This window comes from Crinia signifera, chromosome 11 (genome assembly GCF_055691185.1).
Source record: "Crinia signifera chromosome 11, ASM5569118v1, whole genome shotgun sequence".
Classification (NCBI taxonomy): domain Eukaryota; kingdom Metazoa; phylum Chordata; class Amphibia; order Anura; family Myobatrachidae; genus Crinia; species Crinia signifera.
The window spans coordinates 20,580,899-20,605,331 of NC_139227.1; the positions used below are offsets into that span (position 1 = coordinate 20,580,899).

The 24,433-nt window shown below is 45.5% G+C and overlaps 1 protein-coding gene across 5 annotated transcripts in view; it reads right to left on the reverse strand.

Moving 5' to 3' along the window:
* The window catches only part of ADCY7 (adenylate cyclase 7), a 164,379-nt gene that overhangs the window by 47,157 nt on the left and 92,789 nt on the right, over positions 1-24,433 (reverse strand). For all 5 annotated transcript variants that reach the window (XM_083165369.1, XM_083165373.1, XM_083165372.1 and 2 more), the window contains exons 5-11: positions 20,080-20,229; positions 16,588-16,733; positions 16,362-16,473; positions 10,245-10,372; positions 7,705-7,863; positions 3,821-3,953; positions 2,057-2,245 (exon numbers count right to left, since the gene is read on the reverse strand). In XM_083165369.1, coding sequence (XP_083021495.1) covers positions 2,057-2,245; positions 3,821-3,953; positions 7,705-7,863; positions 10,245-10,372; positions 16,362-16,473; positions 16,588-16,733; positions 20,080-20,229 — 1,017 coding nt within the window. The remainder of the gene's footprint in view (positions 1-2,056; positions 2,246-3,820; positions 3,954-7,704; positions 7,864-10,244; positions 10,373-16,361; positions 16,474-16,587; positions 16,734-20,079; positions 20,230-24,433) is intronic.

Here is a 24,433-nt window from a genome sequence, read left to right on the forward strand (position 1 = left end):
AGATGATATATTTTTAGCCTGGAGAATAGAAACTACTCCTGGAAGAGCATCGAATAGACAGGGAGTAACATAGTAACACAGTAGTTTAGGCTGAAAAAAAGACGTACATCCATCAAGTTCAACCTTTTATAGATGGTATGGTATATTTGTTATATCCCAATATATAGGAATTGTGTATTTTGATTAATTTGGACAAATTAGGATTGTTGGTTGTACCCCTGGATGTTTTTAACCAGTAAGGATAACAGCAGCATTATCCAGTGCCCAGACGACCACTGTTGGCCTTTTTGAAGAGTTCATAATTTGATAATAATAATAATAATGGGTACTTCTTTACTTTCACGGCGCCACTAGAAATCGCGGTCATCGCGGGCATTGAATGCACTAAAAATCGGGTGCGACGCGATGCCCGCGATTTCCCAGAGGGACCAATGTTAAATTTCTCAATGGACACGATTTTCTGTTCAATGCCTCAATTGACACGATTTTTCCATAGGAAACAATGTTAAATGGCCCACAGAGGCCAAATAGGCACCCTCAAGTGTGAAATGACCCCCACAATTGTTAACGCCACCCCACGATCAACGTCAACCCGAAGCGTGGCGAGCGCAGCGAGCCCGCGAGGGGCGGCGGTACGCGTCCTCCGACCTTTTCATGCCCTACTATCCACTAGGGCGTGGAGTGAGAATAGAATAGTGTGGCGAGCGCAGCGAGCCACCGAGCCCGAAGCGTGGCGAGCGCAGCGAGCCCCGCGAGGGGACGTGGATACCTTCACAGGTAAACGCGTCCCTTCGCGGGCTTCACAGGTATCCGCGTCCCCTCGCGGGGCTCGCTGCGCTCGCCACGCTTCGGGCTCGGTGGCTCGCTGCGCTCGCCACACTATTCTATTCTCACTCCACGCCCTAGTGGATAGTAGGGCATGAAAAGGTCGGAGGACGCGTACCGACGCCCCTCGCGGGCTCGCTGCGCTCGCCACGCTTCGGGTTGACGTTGATCGTGGGGTGGCGTTAACAACTTGAGGGTGCCTATTTGGCCTCTGTGGGCCATTTAACATTGTTTCCTATGGAAAAATCGTGTCAATTGAGGCATTGAACAGAAAATCGTGTCCATTGAGAAATTTAACATTGGTCCCTATGGGAAATCGCGGGCATCGCGGGCATCGCGTCGCACCCGATTTTTTAGTGCATTCAATGCCCGCGATGACCGCGATTTCCTATCTGTCCTAATCTAGTGGCGCCGTGAAAGTAAAGAAGTACCTAATAATGATATTTATATAGCACTTTTCTCCCAATAGGACTCAAAGGGGGCTTTACCATTGTCTTTACAGCTCAAAATACAAAACAAGCTTAACAGTGGATGTCAGTAAAATGCTTGAGTAAATAGGTACGTCTTTAGTCTATTTTTAAAGGATTCTACAGTGGGGGCTTCTCGCACTGTGCGAGGAAGAGAGTTCTATAGAGTTGGAGCAACTAAGTTGAAAGTTCGACCCCCAGATGAATTCAGGGAGATTCTGGGTACTGTTAGTAGTCCTTCTTCAGTGGATCATAGTAATCGAGTAGGACAGTACGGGATTAGCAGCTGCTGCAGGTACCTTGGGCTCTGGTCATGTAGGGCCTTGAAAGTGAGTAAGCCAATCTTAAAAACGATTCGCCATTTTACAGGTAGCCAGTGAAGGGCGTAGAGAATGGGAGTTATGTGGCTGGAGCAGGGCTGGTTAGTTAATAGTTTGGCGGCTGCATTTTGTACCAGCTGCAAGCGGTGCAATTCTTTTGCTGAAAGAACCAGGTAGAGAGCATTGCAGTAGTCTAGTCGTTATGGTATAAATGCACGCTCTTGATGATTTCACCACAAAGCCAACATGTAATAGTCAGTGGCATATTTGTCGAAAACAACATGGCGGTAATCTACAGCTAGATTTTGAGTTGATAAAGACCCTTTCTTAAACAACATAAAATGTAATCTGAACACGCTTATGGTCCTATCGCTAAGAAATCGCTCCCATGTATGATATACCAAATGTTTGTACCCAGTATAATGTTCCTAAGAAGACACTTACCCGTTTTGGCTTCCCATTTGTAATTGGTATCTCAGTGCTTGTAGGCTCAGTGGAGTCAAGATGAGAGAAAGGCCTGACAGCGCCCCATGATTCAAGATATCTTGTCATCCTGACCGAAGGCCGAACCTTGAGACCATCATTTACTCGAGGTCTGGAAATGTGATTGTTGTGTATCCGACGTTGCTGTGACTAAACATAATGGGAAAGATCAGAAATGACTAAAGAATATAATGCATTGAAGCAAATACTGTACCACAGAAATCACGGTAAGACGTATTTAAAACACGTAATCTAAGAAAGGTTTAATGCTGCACTACAATCTACAGTAATGAACGCTTCCATAATTATTAAATGGCTGCAGAAGAGGAGTGTCTGCAATGCCCATAACTGAATACAGCTTTCTATTCCTCAAACACCCATACAAAATGTCTCACAGCCCTGGCTTTAAATCTTGTTTTGTAATAAGTTGCTTTCTAGGGACGCTGTTCCAACATCTATGTAGTGTTCATTCTAGCACCTGCCAGCTTTGAAAACCCATGCAGTTCCTCTTCCCTGCCTGGGGTGTCGCTGTTTGCTGTGGTGTTTCTAGCACAGATCTGGTTTGCATATCAGTGCTGATATACAGACCACACTGTGCTAAAAGCACTACAGCAGACAGCGACACCCCAGGCAGGGAAGAGGAACTGCATGTGTTTCCAAAGCTGGCGGGTGCTAGAATGAACACTATCTATGGATGGAGTTTTATTTGGCATTGGCGTGACAAGAAGTTGGACAGCTTCTAATAATATTATTCAAATGTTGAGACTGAGAAGAATATGACATATTTCTGTTCTCAAACTTTACGATCCATTTCCAGAAGCAAACTGACAATGAAACTTACTTTGTAATGGTAAATGCATTACTTATATATACAGCTACAAGTTCCATACTCCTGCTGATTCATGGGATTTGTAAATGGCGCTACAATAGGACAACCATAAGTATCTCACACTGATGAATACATATTGAACTCTACACAATTACAATCAATGTCCCGGGCCCGGCTGCTCTGACAGAGGGTAGGGCCCGGGCAGCAGCCCCCCAGCACCCCCCAGCTGGCCGCCATCCCCCACTACATAGCAGTGGGCTGCGGGTCCTTCGCAGCCCGCCGCACATACACAGTCCCCAGGCCTGGCTTGTTCCTCCTGCTGCTCGGGGACATACACAGGCAGTGCAGCGGGCAGCAGGAATGCTGGACGCCGCACTGTAAGCCCCCACTGCGTGATGACGTCACACCATGAGCACCAGATGGAGGAGGAGGGCTAAGTCGCTGCCATCCTGACTGGACCTCTATCTAAAGGTAAGGTATCATTTTAATACACCAGAGGGGGTGGGGGGGATTTTTTCAATCCCGGGCCCCACAATTTCTGGTGGCCACCCTGATTTCATATGAACCTAAGAATAGACATTTGTACCATGATCTAACCATTTCTCATCACATTTTAAAGATGTGACAAGTCTGTGGGTGACAACAATAGATCCCAGTGTACATTTATTGAGTGCCTAGCTACTGCTGAGCCTAAACATTCTAAGTAGTTCCTCCACCTTCTCCCCTCGCCTCCTCCTCCTTCTCCCCTCGCCCCCTCCTCCTTCTCCCTCCTTCTACCTGTCTCCCTCTTTGTGTGAGACTTTGAAACAACCATTACACTTTTATGGGCAGGTTAGGTAATGTAACCCACACTTAATCAATACGCAACATCACCCCATCCTTGTCATTTCACTCACCCTTGGATCAATAATAAGGTAGGTTTTAATGTTCATTTCCTTAAGGTATGGGTCCCTGAGTTCTCCATGTCCCTCCTCAACACTGTAGGCTCCATTTAAATGCTTCAGTGTTGCTTCTGTGATGTGAACTCGTCTGAGCAACAAAGAGGAAGGTCAATTGAAATGGAAGAGCAAAGATATGGAAATAATGGTTGTGTCTGCAATGTACAGCAGCTGTAGCAGCTTCCAACATACACAACTAATTAGCACATACTTATTGCTATATTGTGACATCTAATCGTGATAATCAAGGAACATATTCCCATTTCTGCAATTACTACTATTGTTCCAACAATGCATTCACTCTGGAGTCTTAAAAAAAAAAAAAAAAAAAACCTTTTACATAGGGATGGCCATCGACCATCGATGATTCAAAATCATTGGTGGTTCATGCCCGATGTCGAATACTTTTGCCATCGATGGGGGAGAACCAGATGGTTTCCCTCCATCGATGGAACAGCAAAACAATGTTTTGCTTTTTTTTATTTTCTTCAAAGTGCCGGGACACAGAGCAGAGCTCCGTCCACTGACACCCGCAAAGCCCCACCCCCATGTTTTGATTGGCCCGCGGGCCACTGTCAGGCTGGGGGACATACTGTGAATGGAGGCAATGATGGCCATGCAGAGAAGGGGGAGCAGGGGCAGGCTGGGGGACATACAGTGAATGGGGGCAGAGTTAGGTACATAGTGAATGGGAGTCATACAGTTAGGGAGGGTCAGGCTTGGGGACATACAATGAATGGAGGCACTGATGGACATAAAGAGAAGGGGGGCAGGCTGTGGGACAGAGTGGGTGCAGAGTGGGGAACATACAGTGAATGGGGGACATATGGTGAAGGAGGGGCAGGCTGGGGGACATACAGTAAATGGGGGCAGAGTGGGGGACCATGCTGATGTGATTAACGATTCAAAGAATGTCAGGCTGAATGGTCGGCCCCCACACATTTACACTTCACCAAATCTGGCCCTCATCGCAAAAGGTTTGGACACCCCATGCCCTAGCCAAAGCCCAGATCTCAACCCAATTGAGAATCTGTGGTCAGGAGATTGCTGTTCACAATCGGAAACCATCCAACATGAAGGAGCTGGAGCAGATTTGCCTTGAGGAATGGGCAAAACTCCCAGTGGCAAGATGCGGAGAGCTCCTAGAGACTTATCCAAAGCGACTTGCAGCTGTAATTGCCGCAAAAGGCTGCTCTACAAAGTACTGACTTTAGGGGGGTGAATACTTATGCACGCTGACATTTTCTGTTATTTTGTCCTATTTGTTGATTACTTCACAACAATAATCATAAAAAACAACAACAACAACAACATCATCTGCAATGTTGCCGGCATGTTCTGTAATGAACTGATGCAAACCTTCAAAATAATCCATTTTAATTCCAGGTTGTGAGGCAACAAAACATGAAAAATGCCAATGGGGGGGGGGGGTGAATACTTTTGCAAGGCACTGTATGGGGCCGGTTCAGACCTGTTAGCACAGGTCTGAACCGGCCCAGCCCCGATGTTGGGGGGTGGGACTATTCATGCACATGTGCAGTGAGCGCTTTCGGCAAAATATTCATTCGCCAGGGAGCTTGATACCTGATTGACAGACAGGGGGCGTTCTGGGGTGTTCTCAAAAATGGTGGGCGCACTTCTAGAAATGCAGGGCGGACCCCTGCCTGCTCGGGGTGGGCGGATGAGGTCACATGATGTCAGCGCCGGCCCACAATTCGCAGATGACCATTCAGCTTTTAAAATAAGTCCTGGCCTACTTACAGCTGCGAACAGAGGAAAAATCATTCTACGGGGAGCATGCGAGCAGGTGTAAGCATACACAACTGCATGCAGCATATAGAGGGTATTCGGGGTGGATTGGGCATGCAATCGCCGGGGCGGCATTATCCTGTTTGCTAGGCTCCGACTATACGCAGCGTAGTGGGCAGGTCTGAATCAGGCCCTATGTGTAAATGATAGAGATGCCTGGTTCAGTTGTCCTGAAATATGAATAGGAAAGGGTAAGGGCAGGGACCGCGCCACCACTAGACAGATTTAGGCATTTGCCTAGGGCGCCGGCCACTGGAGGGCGGTAGTGAGCTGCAGGCCAGCAGCAGCAGCAGCAGAAGAGGAGAAGCAGGAGAGGCGGAAAAAGGAACTCATAGGTGTCCGGTGAGTGAGCATCGCACTCCCCCCCCACTGAGCAGCATGGCGGCCACATCGCTGGATTCCCCCTCCCCCCCTCGGCGGCCACATCGCGCACCATTCCCCCCCCCCCCTGAGCAGTGCGCCAGCAGCATCGCACTCTTCCCCCCCCCCCCCCCCCCCCCCGGCGGCCGGGCGGCCACATCGCTCCCCCCCCCCGGTGGAGCGGGTGAGCGTCTGGGCACCCCTCCTACCTGGAGCGGCCCTGGATAAGGGGTCTAATAGAGTGACACTTCAGAACCACTTGGGGGTACAGAGTTAAACAGACTTGGGCATGTTGGCAGTTTGTAATTCAGATTTAAAAAGTAAACACGGGTTTTGAATTGCAAACATTTGGGGGGGGGGGGGGATCTTGGATTGTATGTGAACATGTCCAAATTACATGATTGTATACATTTTATCAATGTTTATGGACGTTAAAGAGATCCAAAACTGAATAAAAACACTTTGGGTGGGTTTGCCGAAACCAAAACAAGGTGGTCCGAGTACATAGATGGCAAATAATGTATTTATACACTAAAGGGCCTATGTACTAAGCCTAGGAAAGAGATAAAGGGACAGCAATAAAGTACCAGCCAACCAGCTCCCAACTGCCATTTTACAAACACAGCCTGTAACACGGCATTCCTTATTTCCACCCACTCTATCTCTCACCGAGGCTTAGTACATAAGGTAGAGCCATAAACATTCTGATATCATCATTTTAGTGTTACGTGGAAAACATATCATTTGAAATCCCCTTGATAAATTGTAACAAGTCATTTAGGAGATTTACAACCTGTAGAAAGTCCCTACAATTCATAGTTGGGGGAATTATCCAATGTATTACCATGTGTGTTTATATGGAGACAGATTGGTACAGTAGTAAATAGAGTGGTCAGCTGCTATTCCAGTAACTAACAGAACAGCTTTCATTGCTTCACATACAGTCGCTGGCTGCTTCCCATTGATTACTATGGAAGCAGTAAAATTGGTGCATAATATGAATCAAAGCTTCGAGAGAGATAATGTACCAGCTCTTAGCTGTCAGTTTACATTCTGTGTTTGAAAAATGACAGTAGCTGATTAGCCAGTATTTTATTTCTCTCCACTTATTGTGTCTCCAAGCTTTGAGAATATATATATATATATATTATATATATATATATATATATATATATATATATATATGTGTAACGCACAAAGAGCGTTTTTGTCAAATTAGTGTATTAAAGAGGACCATACCAATGTATTGGGGATACCCCACTTTGTCAAGGTGTAGGTTTTTCACCTACACCTTGACAAAGGGGCGTGTCCCCGGAACATTGGTATGGTCCTCTTTAATACACTAATTTGACAAAAACCTGTCTAATGCCTCTGTTTGTGCGTCACCTTCTATCAACCTTATCCAGAAGGTACCGAGGTAGCTGCACACAGAGGGGGAGGGCCGGGCAGCTACAAATCTCTTTCTCTCTCTCTATATATATATATATTGTGTTTTATGATCCCTGAGTCTTCACACCTGCCTCCATGGATGTTCAGGGTTGTGGACCAAATATACCATTGCTGTTCCTGATATGACACTGTGCGCTAATTGCAGTCTCCATACATAACATTTATGATGTGGTTCAAGAGTCAGTAAGTTCCAGAGTTACAAAATGAACAAAAGTTGACCTCACCCCGGTACTCCAGCAGATTCCATGCGATTTGCCAAGGAGACATCATGTGACCACACATCAAACTGCCACTTTCGCAATCCAATGACCCCGCACAAAACATTCCCAGAATGCACTCCAACCCGCATGTTGATATCAGCTCCTGTGGCTTCTCTCACTTGCCTGCAGAAATACAATTGCATTCTCAAATTCACAGCAATAGACCATTTTTCCTGGAATGTGTGCGACTAAAGGCCCCCATACACTATGCGATTTGGTCCCGATTTCACCCGATTCTGGAGGATTGGGCTGAGAAATCAGGTGAAATTGGCCAAATTGCGTAGGGTATGACATCTGATCTGATCCGATGCGCGGTCCCGTGCGCATTGGATCAGATCCGGATGTCGGACGGTCTGCACATAAGATTAATCATGTGCAGCCTTCTGGGGGAGCGGCAAGAGCAGGCTGGGAGCGGGGACTGGTCCGGGGGAGTGGCCGGAGCAGGCTGGGAGTGGGGACCGGTCCGGTGGAGCGGCACGAGATGTAGCGGCAGGCAGCGAGCAGGGACAGCAGATGCCGAGCAGAGACCGGGGGCGCAGCGGGAGAATAGAAAAAATCCTATTCAAAAGACTGGGCAGCTGCTGATCAGCGGCCGCCCAGTCTTTTGAATAGGATGGTTTCTCTTCTCCCGCTGCTCTGTGGTCCCCACGGCGAGCGGGAGAATAGAAACCCTGCTATTCAAAAGACTGGGCGGCCGCTGATTGGCTGAGTTCCCAGCCAATCAGCGGCAGCCCAGTCTTTTGAATAGGATTTTTTTCTATTCTCCCGCCGCGCCCCGGTCTCTGCTCTGCATCTGCACTGCGGTCCCCGCTCCCTGCGTGCCGCTACATCTCATGCCGCTCCCTGGACCGGTCCCCACTCCCAGCCCCACAGACCGCTAGTTTCTCCTGCAGCTCCCCGGATTTTTACATGTGATAAATCGCATCCAATTTATCACATATAAAATGGCACATCAAGTGCCAAATCTTATCAAGCTCCCCCGGGGAGCTGACGGGGAAAGCTCAGGGGAAATCGGGGCTGACTTGTCCTTAGGACAATTTGCCCTAGTGTATGGAGGCCTTAACTCAGTATTATATATAGAGCTGATGGATATACAGTAACTGGGAATGCAGATGGATCAAACAATTTAAAAAAAAAACTATAAAGTACTAGCCAGCCATTCTGAATCATGTGCATCTTATTTGCTTCTAACGTGTGGTATGCCCGCATACAATTTGTGTGTGGCGAAACCCAGGTAAGCCTCATGATAGCTGCAGTTTCCGTAAATACGTGAATATTGACCAGGCCCATTACAATTGTCATACAAAACTGTGTGATTACTGGCGCATATGAAGGGAAGCTCAAGATTATTACTACTATGTATATGCATAATTGCCTACTTTTGAAAACTAGTTTCAGGAAGATTATAGTTGGTAGTAGAATTTTGCACCACACCCCATTGAGGGGGCATGCCATGCTCCACCCAAAGGATGTGTCTAGTTCCATATATGCAGAGATTGAGAAAAGAGATTGTGAACGTGGCACCTAGAAGTGTGGGTGTGTACTGCTACATCTGAGAGGAATCTTTTATAATGATTTATATACAAATATAGATGAGCCCCAAAGCCACTAGTTAGAGGTAATGGGGCAGATGTATTAACCAGCGTTAAGTGCAAAAATGCACTTAACGCTGGTTAACTGGGGGGGGGGATTACGATTTTGCTAATGTATTACTAGCGCACCTAACGTGTGCTAGTGACAGCCCGCCTAGTTACGCTCGGCGGGGCTGTCCCTGCAATCCCCCCCAGGGATTAACGGCCGGGGCGATGTATTAACAGCCTTCAAGGCGTTAATTGGCCCCGGCCGCTTCGCCAGCTCAGGGCTAGCGTTGTCCTATCCCCCACTATGGGGACAACGCTAGCCCTGCGTCTGGCTTGGGCTGCGCTGGAGATCTCGCGGTTTTTGCGAGATCCCGCGCAAGCCCAGTGCAGCCGGCTGGGGGACAGGAGATAGCGCATCAGTATTAACTGATGCGCTATCTCCAGAAAGGGACATCGCTGAAGGGGGGAGTTAACGCTCCCCCACTTCGGCAGACAAGATGTTAATACATCTTGTCGATGTCCCTTCCTGCTTCGCCTCGCTATTGAGGCGAAGCAGAAAGTATCATAGCGGCGCGATAAGCGCTGCTATGATACATCTGCCCCAATGTACTTACTAAAGTTCTGGGAAATGGCGCTGATGATTCAATGTAACTGTATCTATCTTTAATTCCTTTTTTCCCCCCAAAGTGTAATGTGGGCTAGGTGAAATGAGGGAGATTGCTAGACTAATGAGGGAGAGAGGGAGATCGCTGCTATTTCAGGGAGTCTCCTGTAGAATGCAGGAGGGTAGGCAGCTATGTGTATATGATTGGGTTAATGTTTTAAACTGTATGTGCTAGACTGATTATTAAGGTTGTTTAATAAGTGAATTGGTTTTAGAAGAACAGGTTTTAGTTTCAGAAACCAGTCCCCATCTGTACGTACTTTATTGCTTCACACATATCCAGACCCATCTTGACGCAGTTCTTGGCGTTGTTGGGTAACGACACCGGGAGACCAGAGACACAGTAATAACAATCTCCTAAAATCTTTATCCTCATGCATTCATTTTCCTGCGTATACAAGAGGCAGAACATTGTAACGTTTTCTGTGTTGAAATGTTAACATTGTACTCAATCCTAACCTACATAGAAGCTTGGTGTCAGTTTGCAAAAACATAAGTGAACAACTGATGGATTTAAAACACAATATTGCCAATTAATAGGGTCACCTTCAGGAGAGTTTCTTGATTTTTAGTTATGTGACTATATTAGTATTTGACACCTTGCGGAGGCTTATAAACCTTTAGAATCCGAAAGAATCTCTATTGAAAGAAATGTATATATATATATGTATGTATGTATGTATGTATGTATGTATGTACATACACACACACACACACACACATACATCAACAATGGTGAGATGGCCCCTGAGGGTAGGTCTTATTAATATATAGCCGTGATTGGCACTCAACAATAATAATACAAAGTCCTTGAGTGTATTTATTTTCATAAAAAGTTCATAAAAGTTGATCAAATTTCACTTAATGGCAGATGTTCTGTTACAGGATTTTCGCCACTTTTTGAGTGTAGATGGAATATTTCCACAGTAGACATAGAACCAAATGCGTTTCATCAATATATGACTTCATCAGGGGTTGTTCAGTTTTGACTGTGGATTACGTTTCACATAGAGGTGGTTTCACAGGTCATATGAGGTGTTTCAACACTAAGATTTCAACAGTTCCTGGAACATATGTTCTTATACCACCATCATAGGAAGGATTTTCCTCCAGAAACGGTGTAAACAATTAGTCCCTTTATCTTAACAGTTAATGGTCTGAAACCAGGATGAGAAAGTTCCCGATGGTAGTTGACAGTTTTGATGGGTGGTATCACATAACAATAGCCTGCAATCTATGAAGTTAGACATATAATATACGGGCTATTGAAACTCCAATATAATAGACCACCAAAGGTGTGCTCAGTAGTGTGGTGGTATCAGAAGCCATCCAACGCGTTTCGTCACAATCAGATTGTGACGAATTACGTTGGAAATAGCTTCCAGTGCTGATGGGAAAGACATCTCTTTGATCTGTCTGGCTCCAGGAATTACTCTTGCTAAGTGTGAGGCCGACCGCGGCTCCAGCCCGGCTACCTGGTGCTTCTCTTGGACATTACTGTGGTGATATGCTGGTAAGCCTGTTTTTGTAAACTTACATGTACTTTACTTAATATTTTAGTTCCAAAGATGGAAAAAACTTTATGCACTGGGGACTTATACAACATTTTTTATTTGAATGTATATAACAAATGTTAGCGACACTGGCATTTTTTAGCACATCTCGCAGAGAGATATTGGCACTCAAAGGGTTAAAACGCAATTGACGTTAACTTAGCTGTAGGTGAACTATGCCCAGAGCAAGAGGACATGTACAATACAATGTCAATATTTTTTTGTAATCCTCACGTCACCTCACTAGAAGTAGCTTAATCGTAAGTAATTGTTAGTTTACATTGACTGCTTTATCAGTTCAGTTATATTTCGTACCATAAAGTTCTTGTCAGGATTATATACTGACAGTATTTGTATTACATAGAATGATAGCATTAACTACGTGTTTGTCTTCACTTATTCAAGCCAACAGAACATGACATTGTTTTACTACTATAGCCTGAAGCGATGGCTTACACCCAGCATGTGTTGTAACCCCATGTACTACTTTATTTGAATGAGCCAAGTAATATCCTGTCCTTTTGAGAGTACCAAGACTGTAAACGTAACTTGTATGTTAATTTTATGAGGAGAAAATTGAACAAATGCCAAGGAGGAGCACAGTCTACATTAATCTACATGCAAGGAAATATGACACATTGAAAATAGATGTATTTCAGCGGCTGTAAGCAGGAGACACACATACGGTATTGCTGCGTACTATAAAACCTGACTTTTGATTTTGACCAGTCTAAAGGTGGCCATACACGCACAGATTTATCTGCAGATCTGTCTGGTTGGAACAATAACATGGTTATGGATGAGAGCAAATGACAGTTGACCATTTGCTTGGAAATGCTGGAAAACTGACAAACTGTCACTCATCCATAACCATGTTTTTGTTCCAACCAGCCAGATCTGAAGATAAATCTTACTAGTGTATGGGCACCTTAACAGATTTAAAACAAATGCAATATTTATTAATAGCTTGAAAAGCATCAAAACCGCATTGGGTAGGTAAGACCCATCATTTTCACTATAAATATACATTTACATTTAAACAGCTCTTAATATTTTTTTTCCATTAGTGATCAATCATGGTGCTTAGGACAAATTGTACAGATATGAAAAGATATCCATACTTGAGCACAGGTGTCTTAAAGTTTTTATTACCTAGAATCTCCCGTATTTCATCTTGAGCTTTTACCCATGAGGCTCTAACTGTATGAAAATCACTTCCCCGCACAGTTTGAGATGACCCCATTCTAGAATCCTTCAAAAACAGACTCAAGACTTTCCTGTTTACTCATGCATTTCCGTAACTACTTTAGCGATCGTTTATGAAAAGCTTTTTGTACTTCATTGTTCCTGTACTGTATTATATTTACTCTATCTGCTAAGCGCCTTGAGACTAAAGCTAAAGCCTCCTTCACGTGCCACAACCATTAGATCCTACATGCCAGTTGTATAACCTTCTGTGCATGCACATGGGCAGTGTGACTGGTGAGTCCCTGACCTCCTATACACGTGTGTTAAGCAGCACTACAAGGAGGGCTACATGTGTATTAGCCTAGGGCACCTGGAACCTTTAATCAGGCCCTGATTTTGAAGATCATCCTTCATTCATGGATTAAGAATATTTCTTTTTGTCTATCTAGAACTCACTAATGGCAAAAGAACCCATTTACAATCTATAGATTGTCAGTCAACCTTGCATGGACCAGACTGTCACCACTTCAATTACATTTTTGATGGGTCTGCCATTCTGCCAACCTAATCTTCCTGCTTTAGCATTAAAAACATGTTCACTAATACCCCTTTCACAGCACATTTATCATCTACTGTAAAGTTTTGCTGGGACAACCCGGGCTCAGGGTTGGTGTGAAAGGGCCTGCCTTGGTTGTGTTACCTGACCCAGACACCGACCCGGGTAGCCGGTGGTGTGAATGATTTGACCTAAAAGCAAACAGAGAGCTGGATCACTGGAGCTTGGAGATGATGTCTTCTCCAAGCACCAGCAAAGGAAAGACCTGACAATAAGCCGGCTCCAGCCTGAGGAGTGAATGGGATTCCGAGTCAGTGGGACACGGCTTAATACTGTGTTTAGACCTTGGCTTTTTAGCATGAACGTGGCATAGTTTGCAATATCCAGGCACTCAGTTTGCTGTTCTTCGCTAGTAAAGCCTTCAAATAAGGTGTATACACACTGGGCATTTTTTCCCAGCGTGTATGGTGAAAGATGATGGTGAAATTTGCAGGGATATAAAAATGGTCAGTGCATACACACGGAGCATTTTTTCCCATTTTAGCAAATTTTCCTTGGGGTGGACGTTTTTCCATAGAAGGAGGCTTTGGAAAGCTGTCCACTTCACCTCTCGTCTGCTGGTAATACCAGCAGACGAGTGGCCGGGCCAGCGATGATGCGGGAGCCTTCCACAGAGCTCACCGCTCATTGCTGCCGTGTACACACTGGGCGGCTTCCGAGCTGAAAGCAGCTCAGAGGAGTAAACTGAGATGCTTTCAGCTCCCAGTGTGTATGGGCCTTAATTATACAGCATCTACCCAGATTGTTTTACCAGCTTAACGAATGCACTGTCTACCAGCCTGCACCATATACATATATATATCTTTCTGCCAGCACGTTGTACACGTATACATCTCTCTTTGCCAGCATGTTACACATAAACGCATCTCGCTCCCGCCGCCTGATGTGTTTGTACTTATATACTGTACGTATATACTTTTCACACTAGTATTTCAAATTTTGGAATGAATTGTACCAAGTTTTAATGTGGAACAATATGTGCAAAACCAATTACCTTTATTTGCAAAGGTTTGTATTCTACTTTTTATAACACTATGGGCAGTATTCAATGACAAAATTTGGCATGCGCAGCAAATCCTGTTTAGGATTCGCTGCACTGTTGCCGTGTTCCGGAGGGCTGGAACCTTCGCTGCCAGCCCTCGCTGTCAGAGTATTCAATGCCCAGGGGTTTCGCTGCTCCTGACAGTGATTCTTAACCCCTGCGGCGGAAGGCGGCAGGCAGGGAGATGGAAGTAAGTGGGGGGGAGGAGGGCTCCCCGGGACCCAGGCAGCACAAGCTGCCCACCCCCCCCCCAGGAGAGCTAGCAGAGGACCGGGAAGGAGCCGCTTGCACTGCTCCCGATCGTGCATATGTAATGATCGGGAGCAGTGAATATATGGATATGTAATGAGCGGCTCCCGGTCCCCTGCTGACTTATGTGTAAACACATGAATAAAAATAGCATGCCCCTTTAGATAATAAAATTCCTGATTTTTTTACACCAAATTAAAAAAAAAAACCTTTATTTTAAAAGTTCACATTCCACTTCACCATAAATAGATTGCGATTGCTACACGGTGACACACTCCAGCAATTCGCCATCTTCTCATTGAATACACTCATGGCGAATCATGGCGATTCTCAATTGAAAACCCTATTGACAAGGCACGGCGACTTGCGGCGACTAACAGACGGCGAATTGTCAGTCATTCACTGTTCGCCAATGGCGAAAAGTGCACTTTGAATAGGGCGATTCACTTTCTGACTCTAAAAAAAAAAATCACTTTCCAACACGAAAATAGCACACATTCACCATCAAAGATGGCGAATTAGCCTCATTGAATACTGCCCTATGTATTTTTAGGTATTATTTGATGCTCTATTTTGATCTCTCCTTATAAAAATGAGTGATGTGTTAAATGTTACCCTGCCTACTGTGGTGCAGACTACTTTGAGATAATGTTGCACCTTATCATACAGGATAAATTCATAGTGAGTAGGGTTTTCCATTGCTGCCCAGAGTGACTCAGGGCACAGTTATCTCACTCCGAAATGTTATTTGATGTCCTAAATAGGATACAATTGACGTTAGGGAAACACTTACATGCCCTTTAATAATCCACATAGAAATCCTCTGAACACTTCATTCAAAAGGACTTGTATTCTTTTAGCTTGTCACGCTACATATTTACAGGAAGGCATGTATGCATGCATTGGGAGTCAGCTGTTGTTATATACGCTAGAACATGGGATTAGTGTTTCTACACAGTGCGCTAAGCATCCTTCTGTCTCTGGGCCAGATGCACTAAGCTTCAAAAGTGATAAAATGGAGAGTGATAAACAGCCAGCCAATCAGCTCTTACCTGACATTTTTCAAACACAGTCTGTGACATGGCAGGTAGGAGCTGATTGGTTGGCTGTTTATCACTCTCCATTTGATCACTTTTGAAGCTTAGTGCATCTGGCCCTCTGTCTCTTAGAGCCAGGCCACACATAGTGGACAATCGGGTCCTGTTCAGCTGGACCGGCTTGACTGCAAGGAAGAAGCGGGGAGGGGGTGTCACAGAACAGGATCCGGCCACTGCCGACCGGAATTCTGGTGTTACACAGTGCAGCGCAGCCACACTGTGCGAACACATACATTTGAATGTATGTCTTTGACCTAGAAATCTGGCCGCTGTCCGGTCCTGCCACTAATGCGTGGGCGGGCGAATAGGACCCTGTGTGCAGGCCCCATGCATCAGAGCAGATCCCGCTGAATGGTACCAGTCGTGCCCTTATGTGTGTCCTGGCCCTTAGCACTCAGATTTGGCGGGAGATTCACTCTACTTTCTATAGGTGTCAAGTGTTGCAAATCGCAACCAATCATATTCTAGCGATACATTAACTTCAACATTAGTTTTACAAATGCAAATAACGTTAAGTAGCTGTTTTGTTGATCTATGATACAAAAGGTTTATCTCATAATCAATGGCTAAGTAGAATCAGCTTATATTGTATAAAAATGACTTTACACCCAACCCATATTGTAGTGCCTCACCTTTGCAATCTGGTCAAACTTTCCGAACAGTTCATTCAACATGACCACAAGCTCTTTGGGAGAACAGTCGCTGGCGAGCCGAGTGAAGCCCACAATATCTGCATAGAGGATGCTGTAGGATGACAGAGGAATTTGTGAACAGACCTTGGGCTAGTTTTGGCAGAATGAGGGTAACGGTATGTATCCTCTGCACAGTTATGTCTTCCTTGAGGTTGTGCTAACTTACCTGACATTTTGGTGCCGCTTTACATATAAGCTATGGAAGTTTTTGTCCGGTTGGCGAATATCATTCGTTTCCTTAAGCCTGTCCTTAATAGCCAACTTCATCTCCATGGAAATATAAACAGGAAGTACGGACAACAGCAGGCTTTCCTGGGAAGGGTGTCAGGCATGGCAATTACATTGGGTAATGCTTATGTTATAGTATGTAAAAATGAGAAAGAGTGGTAGCAGGAGTGGAAAAAAGGAAGAGGAAGTGGAGAAGGAAAAATAAGAATTAGAAAGAATTAGGGAGAGATAGAGCATAAAGCAATTTCTGTTTGGTAGATACTGTATCCTGAATATACATGCAATAACCAATTAACAACTCAGGCCCTTATTCTGATCGGTGCGGTAATATCCGCGTGCGTTCGGGCCGCCGAAGTTTTGTGTCTGCGCATGTGCAGAGGCGTCTCTGCGCATGTGCGAGCGGGGCGTACGGCCAAATCCCGCATGAAATGTGAACACTACGAACAGGGGGTGGAGAGGGGCGTGAAGGGCTATTTGGGCTCATTACCATATGCATACGCCCCGCGTTTCATGGGCGTTCCCATGCAAACGCTGGGCGTACATATGGTAATGCGGCCGTGACGCACGTGTAGGGGGCGGACATATGACATCGCCGGATGTCAGCTGCCCGCCCAGATCCCTGCTTTTGCACGGAAAAATGTCCGTGTGGTCTGAGGTTGCGGGAGCTGGTGGAGCACTCGGTCCTGCATTCGATGGTCTGCGACCATCGAATGATGGGGGAGGTTCCCTAAGATGGAGGAGGCGTATTCCATGAAAAATACACATGCGGTCCGTTCGGCCAGCTTCTTACCGCGTACGGACGGAGTTGGCGATCCGTATGAAAGGCGGGGTTTCGCACGCACGGTCCTGGCCGCATAATCGGATCCGGCCGCACCGATCAGAATAAGGGCCACAGTTACCTTCCTATTGAACAGATTGATCATTTTTTTGTGCTTTGCAATGCGTCATACATACCGGATATAACTTAATTTGGATTATTTCTGAAGAAGCCTTTACATTGAACTTAAAGCACGTTAAGACTACACTAGTAGCAGTGGCATAAGTTCATCCCAGTTGCCCGGAGGCAAGATGTATATTGGTGCCCCAACACATACACACGCACACAACCTTATATAATAATATATATATGTCTCTTATGAAATATTATATATATGATAGAGAGAGAGATAGAGAGAGAAAGAACACTGTATATTTCAGAACTCAGCCACAGAAGCGATTTCAATGGCTTTCAATTAATGGATTTAAACTTGCAGGGGAAGAGAGGTGCCCCCTTGAGAGCAGGAGCCCGGCGGCAGATGACTCCATTGCCTCCCAGAGTTCTGCCACTGACTAGTAGCAAAATGAACGCTTCTCGCACACATTAGCATTTTAATTTAACCAAGCAGGAAGATGTTAAAGCTCATTTACAACAGTTCTGCTTTGTGGTACCACAAACGCACCCCGGGTCGTATGAATTTGGAAGGCGCTGCAAAAACAACTCAAGTCTTCTGGCCAAAGGATTTGCATCTATGGTACATACTCAGCCTGATTCAGAGTTAAACCTTAAGCGCCACCCCGTAGATCTGTTGGTGAAAGTGACCAGCAATATCCTCATTCCGCAGTTCCACTAGCCCCATCCTCGGTTCAGAGGCTCCATCTGAAGTCAGAGGAATCTCTTCATACACCTATGAAAAGTGTACAATTCCATCTACTGGACATGTGAATGTTCCGCTGCTGCTTAGTTAGCACCCACTCTGTTACAAGTGGATATATGAATGACGTTGTTAGGAGTCTGAATTGCCCATAAGTGCTCGAAGATGCTTATTCCAGGCCTAAAGCCTCCAACGTTTGATTAAAAAAAAAAAATCACGAGATTCCTATGGAGATTGAATTTCGTGTCTAAATCAGGCCCCCAAAACACATTTTTCAAGTGAATTTGCAGACCTCGCAAAGCTAGACGCAGAGTGATTTTTGGGGACAATTCCACAGACAGATGTAGGTCTGTGGCCTAGAGCTCCGATTTGAGCAGTTGCATCTAGATTTTTGCAAAAAAGGAATAATATTGTAGCATTTGCAGAGAAACAGGGGCTTGTGCAGGCCAGTGGCCAGTGTTCTTTGCAAAGCAAGTAGAAGGCGCATTGCTGCTTTTAGTTTTCATACAATGGGGCAGATGTATTAAGCCTTAACAAGAGATAAATCCAAGGGTGATAAGGAGAGAGATAAACGTCCAGCCAATCACCTGCTAACTGACATGTTACAGGCTGTGTTTGAAAAAAGTCAGTAAAGAGCTGATTGGCTGGACGTTTATCTCTCCTTATCACCCTTGCATTTATCTCTTGTTAAGGCTTAATACATCTGCCCCAATGTTCTAAGCTCACATTTGTATTAATATTGCATCTTGTCCAGTGCTGTATTTAAAAAAAAAAAGAAAAAAACCTCAGAAACTTATTGAAGTGGGAAGAGGTCGGACTTTGAACAAATGCATCGTGCACCACTGTAAACTTTAGAGCTCTACTTTCCAAGGCTTTCAAAGAAAAAGTCAGCATACGCCAGGATTTATTGCAAAGTGCATCCAGTGTACTATGTAAATAAGAACTTGAGTCACCTCTGATCTGATCTACAAACTGCAACAACAAAAAAATATATATATTTGGTACTTATGTAGTATCTGGGCTGCCGATTTCTAAATCGGGTCGGATCGGGAGATCGCATCGCATCGCATGCGACCATGCGATTCGATGCGATGCGATGCGATGACCCGATTTTTCCATAGGAATCAATGTTAAAATGGACTGAGTCCATTTTAACATGGAATTCAATGGGAAAAATGGGTCCTTTTCATACCCCTACTATCCAAGTGGGCATGGAGTTGGATATAAACCTGTGGCGAGCGTAGCGAGCCACCGAGCCCGAAGCGTGGCGAGGGGACGAATACCGTCCCCTCGCGGGGCTCGCTTCGCTCGCCACGCTTCGGGCTCGGTGGCTCGCTACGCTCGCCACAGGTTTATATCCAACTCCATGCCCACTTGGATAGTAGGGGTATGAAAAGGACCCATTTTTCCATAGGAATCATTTTAACATTGATTCCTATGGAAAAATCGGGTCATCGCATCCGATATCGGATGCGATGCGATGCGATGCGATATCGCATCGCATCTGATTGTATGCCTTAACTTAAGGCATACAATCAAAAAATCGGCAGCCCAGATACTACATAAGTACCATATATTTTTATATTTTTCTTTCATCTATCTGTTCTTGGATCGGACTCGCACCTCAACAAAAGAGTGAGTTTTAATTCAAATTGGGACAGGGATCCTTGGAACACTGGTAAATTCTATTTGGTCCTGACTCCTGATAATGGTTAAGAGGTAAGTAATCAATTGGGATTATTCAGAGACTCTTACAAATTCTTTTAGAATGTTTACATTAAATGACCGGAATCTCTCACCTGCTGCCTCTTTTGAAGTTCGAGCTTCATCTTTACCCGAATACACTTCACGGTATAACTGTACAGGTCCCTTGACGCATCCAACATGTGGTACTTGTGAAACGCTCCCATTAGATTTCCACAGATGAATATAATGGCATTTGCAATAAGCTGGAAGAAACAGAGCGTTACAGCTGCAGAAATGTACAGATATCCTAGAAATGGTTCATAATCGCTATTTATAAAAGGATAAATCTTCCTCGTCTTTTTGAGATTAAGGGGTTTATTCTGGTCTACACACTTGGATGCGAGCACAATGTTTTTTTAAATGCGCATTTCTGGGCATGTGCCGGCTGCCAAGGCGAACAGAATGTTTGCCGGACGCATGCACCTGAGCCTGGGGGCCGGGGGATTCACCCATGGGAACATCCAGCTGGGTATTCCCATAAAAAATCGCCCGGTCTTGCGGGTACTGGGGGGGGGGGGGGGGGGGGGAGTGGGCAGTTGACATCATCGGATGTCCGCTGCCCGCCCTGTTCCTGTCATGGGTGCATAATATCTAAGGGTAATGAGAGGCACTTAGGTATGCGTGCACCTTCCACATCATTCAATGGTCGGCAACCATCAGATGATATAGATGTCGCCCCATTAGAGATGGGTCGTTCGTGAACGAACCGGATCTTTTGAAAGGATCCCATTGCAGACCGAATGAGCCGCCGATCCCAAAAAGGTGATCCGTTTCAGTTTACAATGCATTTTCCTGATCTCAGTGCTGCCACCTGTGGCAGCTGAGATGTACTACCTCTGGAGAACTGAGTACAGTGCTGTGACTACAAGTGATAGAAAGATTAGCTGCTGCTGCTGCCAGGGATGGCCATCGGTGCAGACCCCATCGATGGTTGCCATAGATGGCGATTCTGCACCCAGCCATCGATCAGTGTTTTTACTCGGTCATGTATATTCCACCTTTTTTTTTTAAAGCGAGCCGAGGATCCGTCTAAAAGATACAGATCTTTCCACCGAGAGATTCGTCGGGTCCCGGCTCAGCTTAATGATCCGTTTCGACCATCTCTACACCCCATAGGCTGCAAGTGGTTGTTTTGCCAAAACATTGCATTGCGTATGTACAAAGATGGAAACTAAGCCATCATTTTGACAGGTTTTAACCAATAATAGTAATAATAATAAATAATAATAAATGGCAACACAAGGGACAAGAGCAACAAAAAAAAAAAAGGTCTTATGGCCCATACTCACTGGGCAACTTTGAGCCTAAAGACGTTCAGTTTACTCGTTTGAGCAGCTTTCACCTTGAAAGCCGCCCAGTGTGTACGCTGCATCGATGAGCGCTGATGTGCGCTCCCGCATAATTGCTAGCCCAACCACTCATCTGCTGGTATTACCAGCAGATGAGCCACTGATTGGACGGCTTTCCATAGCATTCTGCTACAGAAAGTCGTCCAACCTGGGGAAAAAAAAAAAAAAAATCGCTGAAACGTGCGAAAAATGCTCTGTATATGCACTGAGGGTTTTTCAGCCCAGTGATTCTCCCCATCATCATTGCCCATACACGCCTGGCAAAATCACCCAGTGTGTATGGACCTTTACAGTACTGTACAATGCAGGGCATGGGCATGGTAGAAAAACATTGCTGCATTAGCAGCCATAATACCCACAGAAGTAGCAGGATGGCAGAACCCAAGGGTTTGATGCCATTGTACACAGTGAGGAGGAGATAGTGGCAAAAGATAGAGAAGGAAAAGCACATGGGAAAGAGGGCCCTGGATGGGAAGGCAGACAGGGGTGTCACTGAAGAGATAGGCCATGGGTCTTCAAACTGTGGCCCTCCAGATGTTGTGAAACTACATGTCCCAGCATGCATTGCCACATTTTTTCCTATAAGAGCATGCCAAAACTGTCAGGGCATGCTGGGACATGTAGTTCCACAACATCTAAAGGGCCACAGTTTGAAGACTCATGGGATAGACAGTGCATAAAGGTGCATATACACTAGCCAGATTGGAAAATGAATCTTCTAGTGTGTATGGGCCTTAAGACGTAGTCTGATTTACAGGATGCAATGCTTGGGGTGGGGGGCAAGAGGAGGAAAGGTGGTGATTGGCACGGTTTTGTAGGCCTAACTTAGGGTCTGCATGGTCAGACCACAGACTTTCTGGATCTGACAGAGGAGTTCCGGTGATTTTGGATCGCAGATGCATGCAGGACGAGTCTTTTCTACACAAACATTTCCTATAGGCGCCTCTTGCAGCATAATAGTTGTATGGTGTTGCACAACCACTTCCCTGCGGATGTGCAATACATACATATAGGAAACGGGCCAACTGCTAAGTTTGAAGGTGAAAGACGGACAATACACAATAAGGTCTGATGTTACGGCAGTCACTAATGTAGCTTGCTTTTTTATTTCTAGACAATCTATAACCAACATTACTTTTGGTTGCAAACCCTTCTGGAGAGACGCCTATTTCCACAGGATTTGATATGCTATAGTAGTGCCCTAGTTATTTTTCCCCCATAGTAGTGCCCTAGTTCACATACAATGCCCACAGTTCATATTATGCCACATTGTACTGCTGACAGCACACATGCCACACCATGCCCCCACTTGACATTATGCCACGCAGTTCTTAGCAGGCTATTCCATACAACTTTATGACCTGAGTGCAGTTGAGATTGACCCCCGAAGTAGGCTCCATAACCTTCTGTATCCCATAGCAATGGCACCCCCTGTTTACCTATTTTTTGAATCATCACGAAATAGACAATAGTGCACTGGTAGGAGAAGGTGTGTGTGTGTGTGTGTGTGTGTGTGTGGGGGGGGGTGTCAGTTGAGAGTCCCCTCTGCCTGCCGCTCTCTTTGCATCATGGGTGTGTCCCATCTGGTATATGGTCACTAAATCTCTAACAACTAGGTCTACAAGCATTAGATTGACACCACTAGGTCGACATGTCTGAAGATCGACATGGGGCTAAGTCGACAGGGTCATTAGGTCAACAGTCAAAAGGTCGACATGGGGTTTTCACTTTTTCTTAGAGCCGACATGTGCTGACAGGCGGTACTTGATGCCCTACCATCCACTAGGGCATGGTGAGAGAAGAAGCATGGCGAGCACAGGGAGCCATGTGAGGGGACACGGCGCACTTTTAGTGTCCATGTAGACTGTGTCGACATTCGGGACAAAAAATTGAAAAACTCCATGTTGACCTTCCCCATGTCGACCTTATGGCCCTATCAACCTAATGATCCGGTCGACCTTCAGTCATATTGACCTTCATGCATGTCGACCTAGTGGTGTCGACCTAGTTGCTGTCTATCCATTCCTGTCCCCCCAGTAGTCCCCACACCAATGGGACCAAGTGTGAAGACTAGCATTGTTATCCAGGACATTATGTGCCAAGTCCACACACTAAGGGGGTGATTCTAATTCCCATGGTCGGGGGACTGCGCATGATCTTTTATGCGCATGTTCAGGCGAACGGCTTTGGTGACTTGCATAGTCGCCGAGCCATTCACAGGGAGCGGGGTTGGCCAGGTGTTGCCCATGGGAACGCCCAGTATTCCCATGTGACTGCACGTGGGACGATGTGTTCCCCGGGGTGGGCGGCTGATGTCAGCCATCCGCCATGTCTTCGTCCCGGCAGCCGCAAATCAAAGTCAGTCTCCACTGACTTTTATTTGCGAAGGCCGGCGATATCATTAGAAGGTTGGGGGACCATGAGATGATTTCTCCTGCAGCGGCGGCGGCGGAATGCGAGGGGATGTGTTTTCGTTACACATTCCCCCCTTGCATGGTAGCGACGGGATGGGCTCTCTGGCACTCAGTAAACCTTGCAGCTTACCGAGTCAACCAGAATAACCCCCCTAAGTGAGTCTTAAATAAGGTCCTATGCTAAAAACACCTTCTTCAACAAAATCCCTGTCCTGTTACTGCAGTATCCCAAATTGGAAGCGTTGCTGGTCTCTGTCCTCGACACTTGTCATCAGGTCCCCAGCCACTGGAAGATAAGCAGCAGCCAGTGACGACGTGTGACAGAATTCTTACGAGTGGTTAGTAAGAGACACAAGTGGCTTGCTGCGCTGTGAGTATGCGGTGCATGCACTGGTATTACAACATCCTCGTCTTCTTTTTAACAAGAAATGTATTTTTAAAAGACAACAACGAAGCAGAATAGAAAAAAAAACTTTTGTTTTCTTCTAAAATTGTGCTGGAGTGGTTGGAAAGTAAAACAAAGGTTATCAAGAATTTTACACCGAGTCCCCATCATTTTGTGCCAACAAATACTGTAGTAGTTCATAGGCGTATGTTCAAATCATTGTTTTGTACAAACGCCAAAACAATATTCACCCATAAAG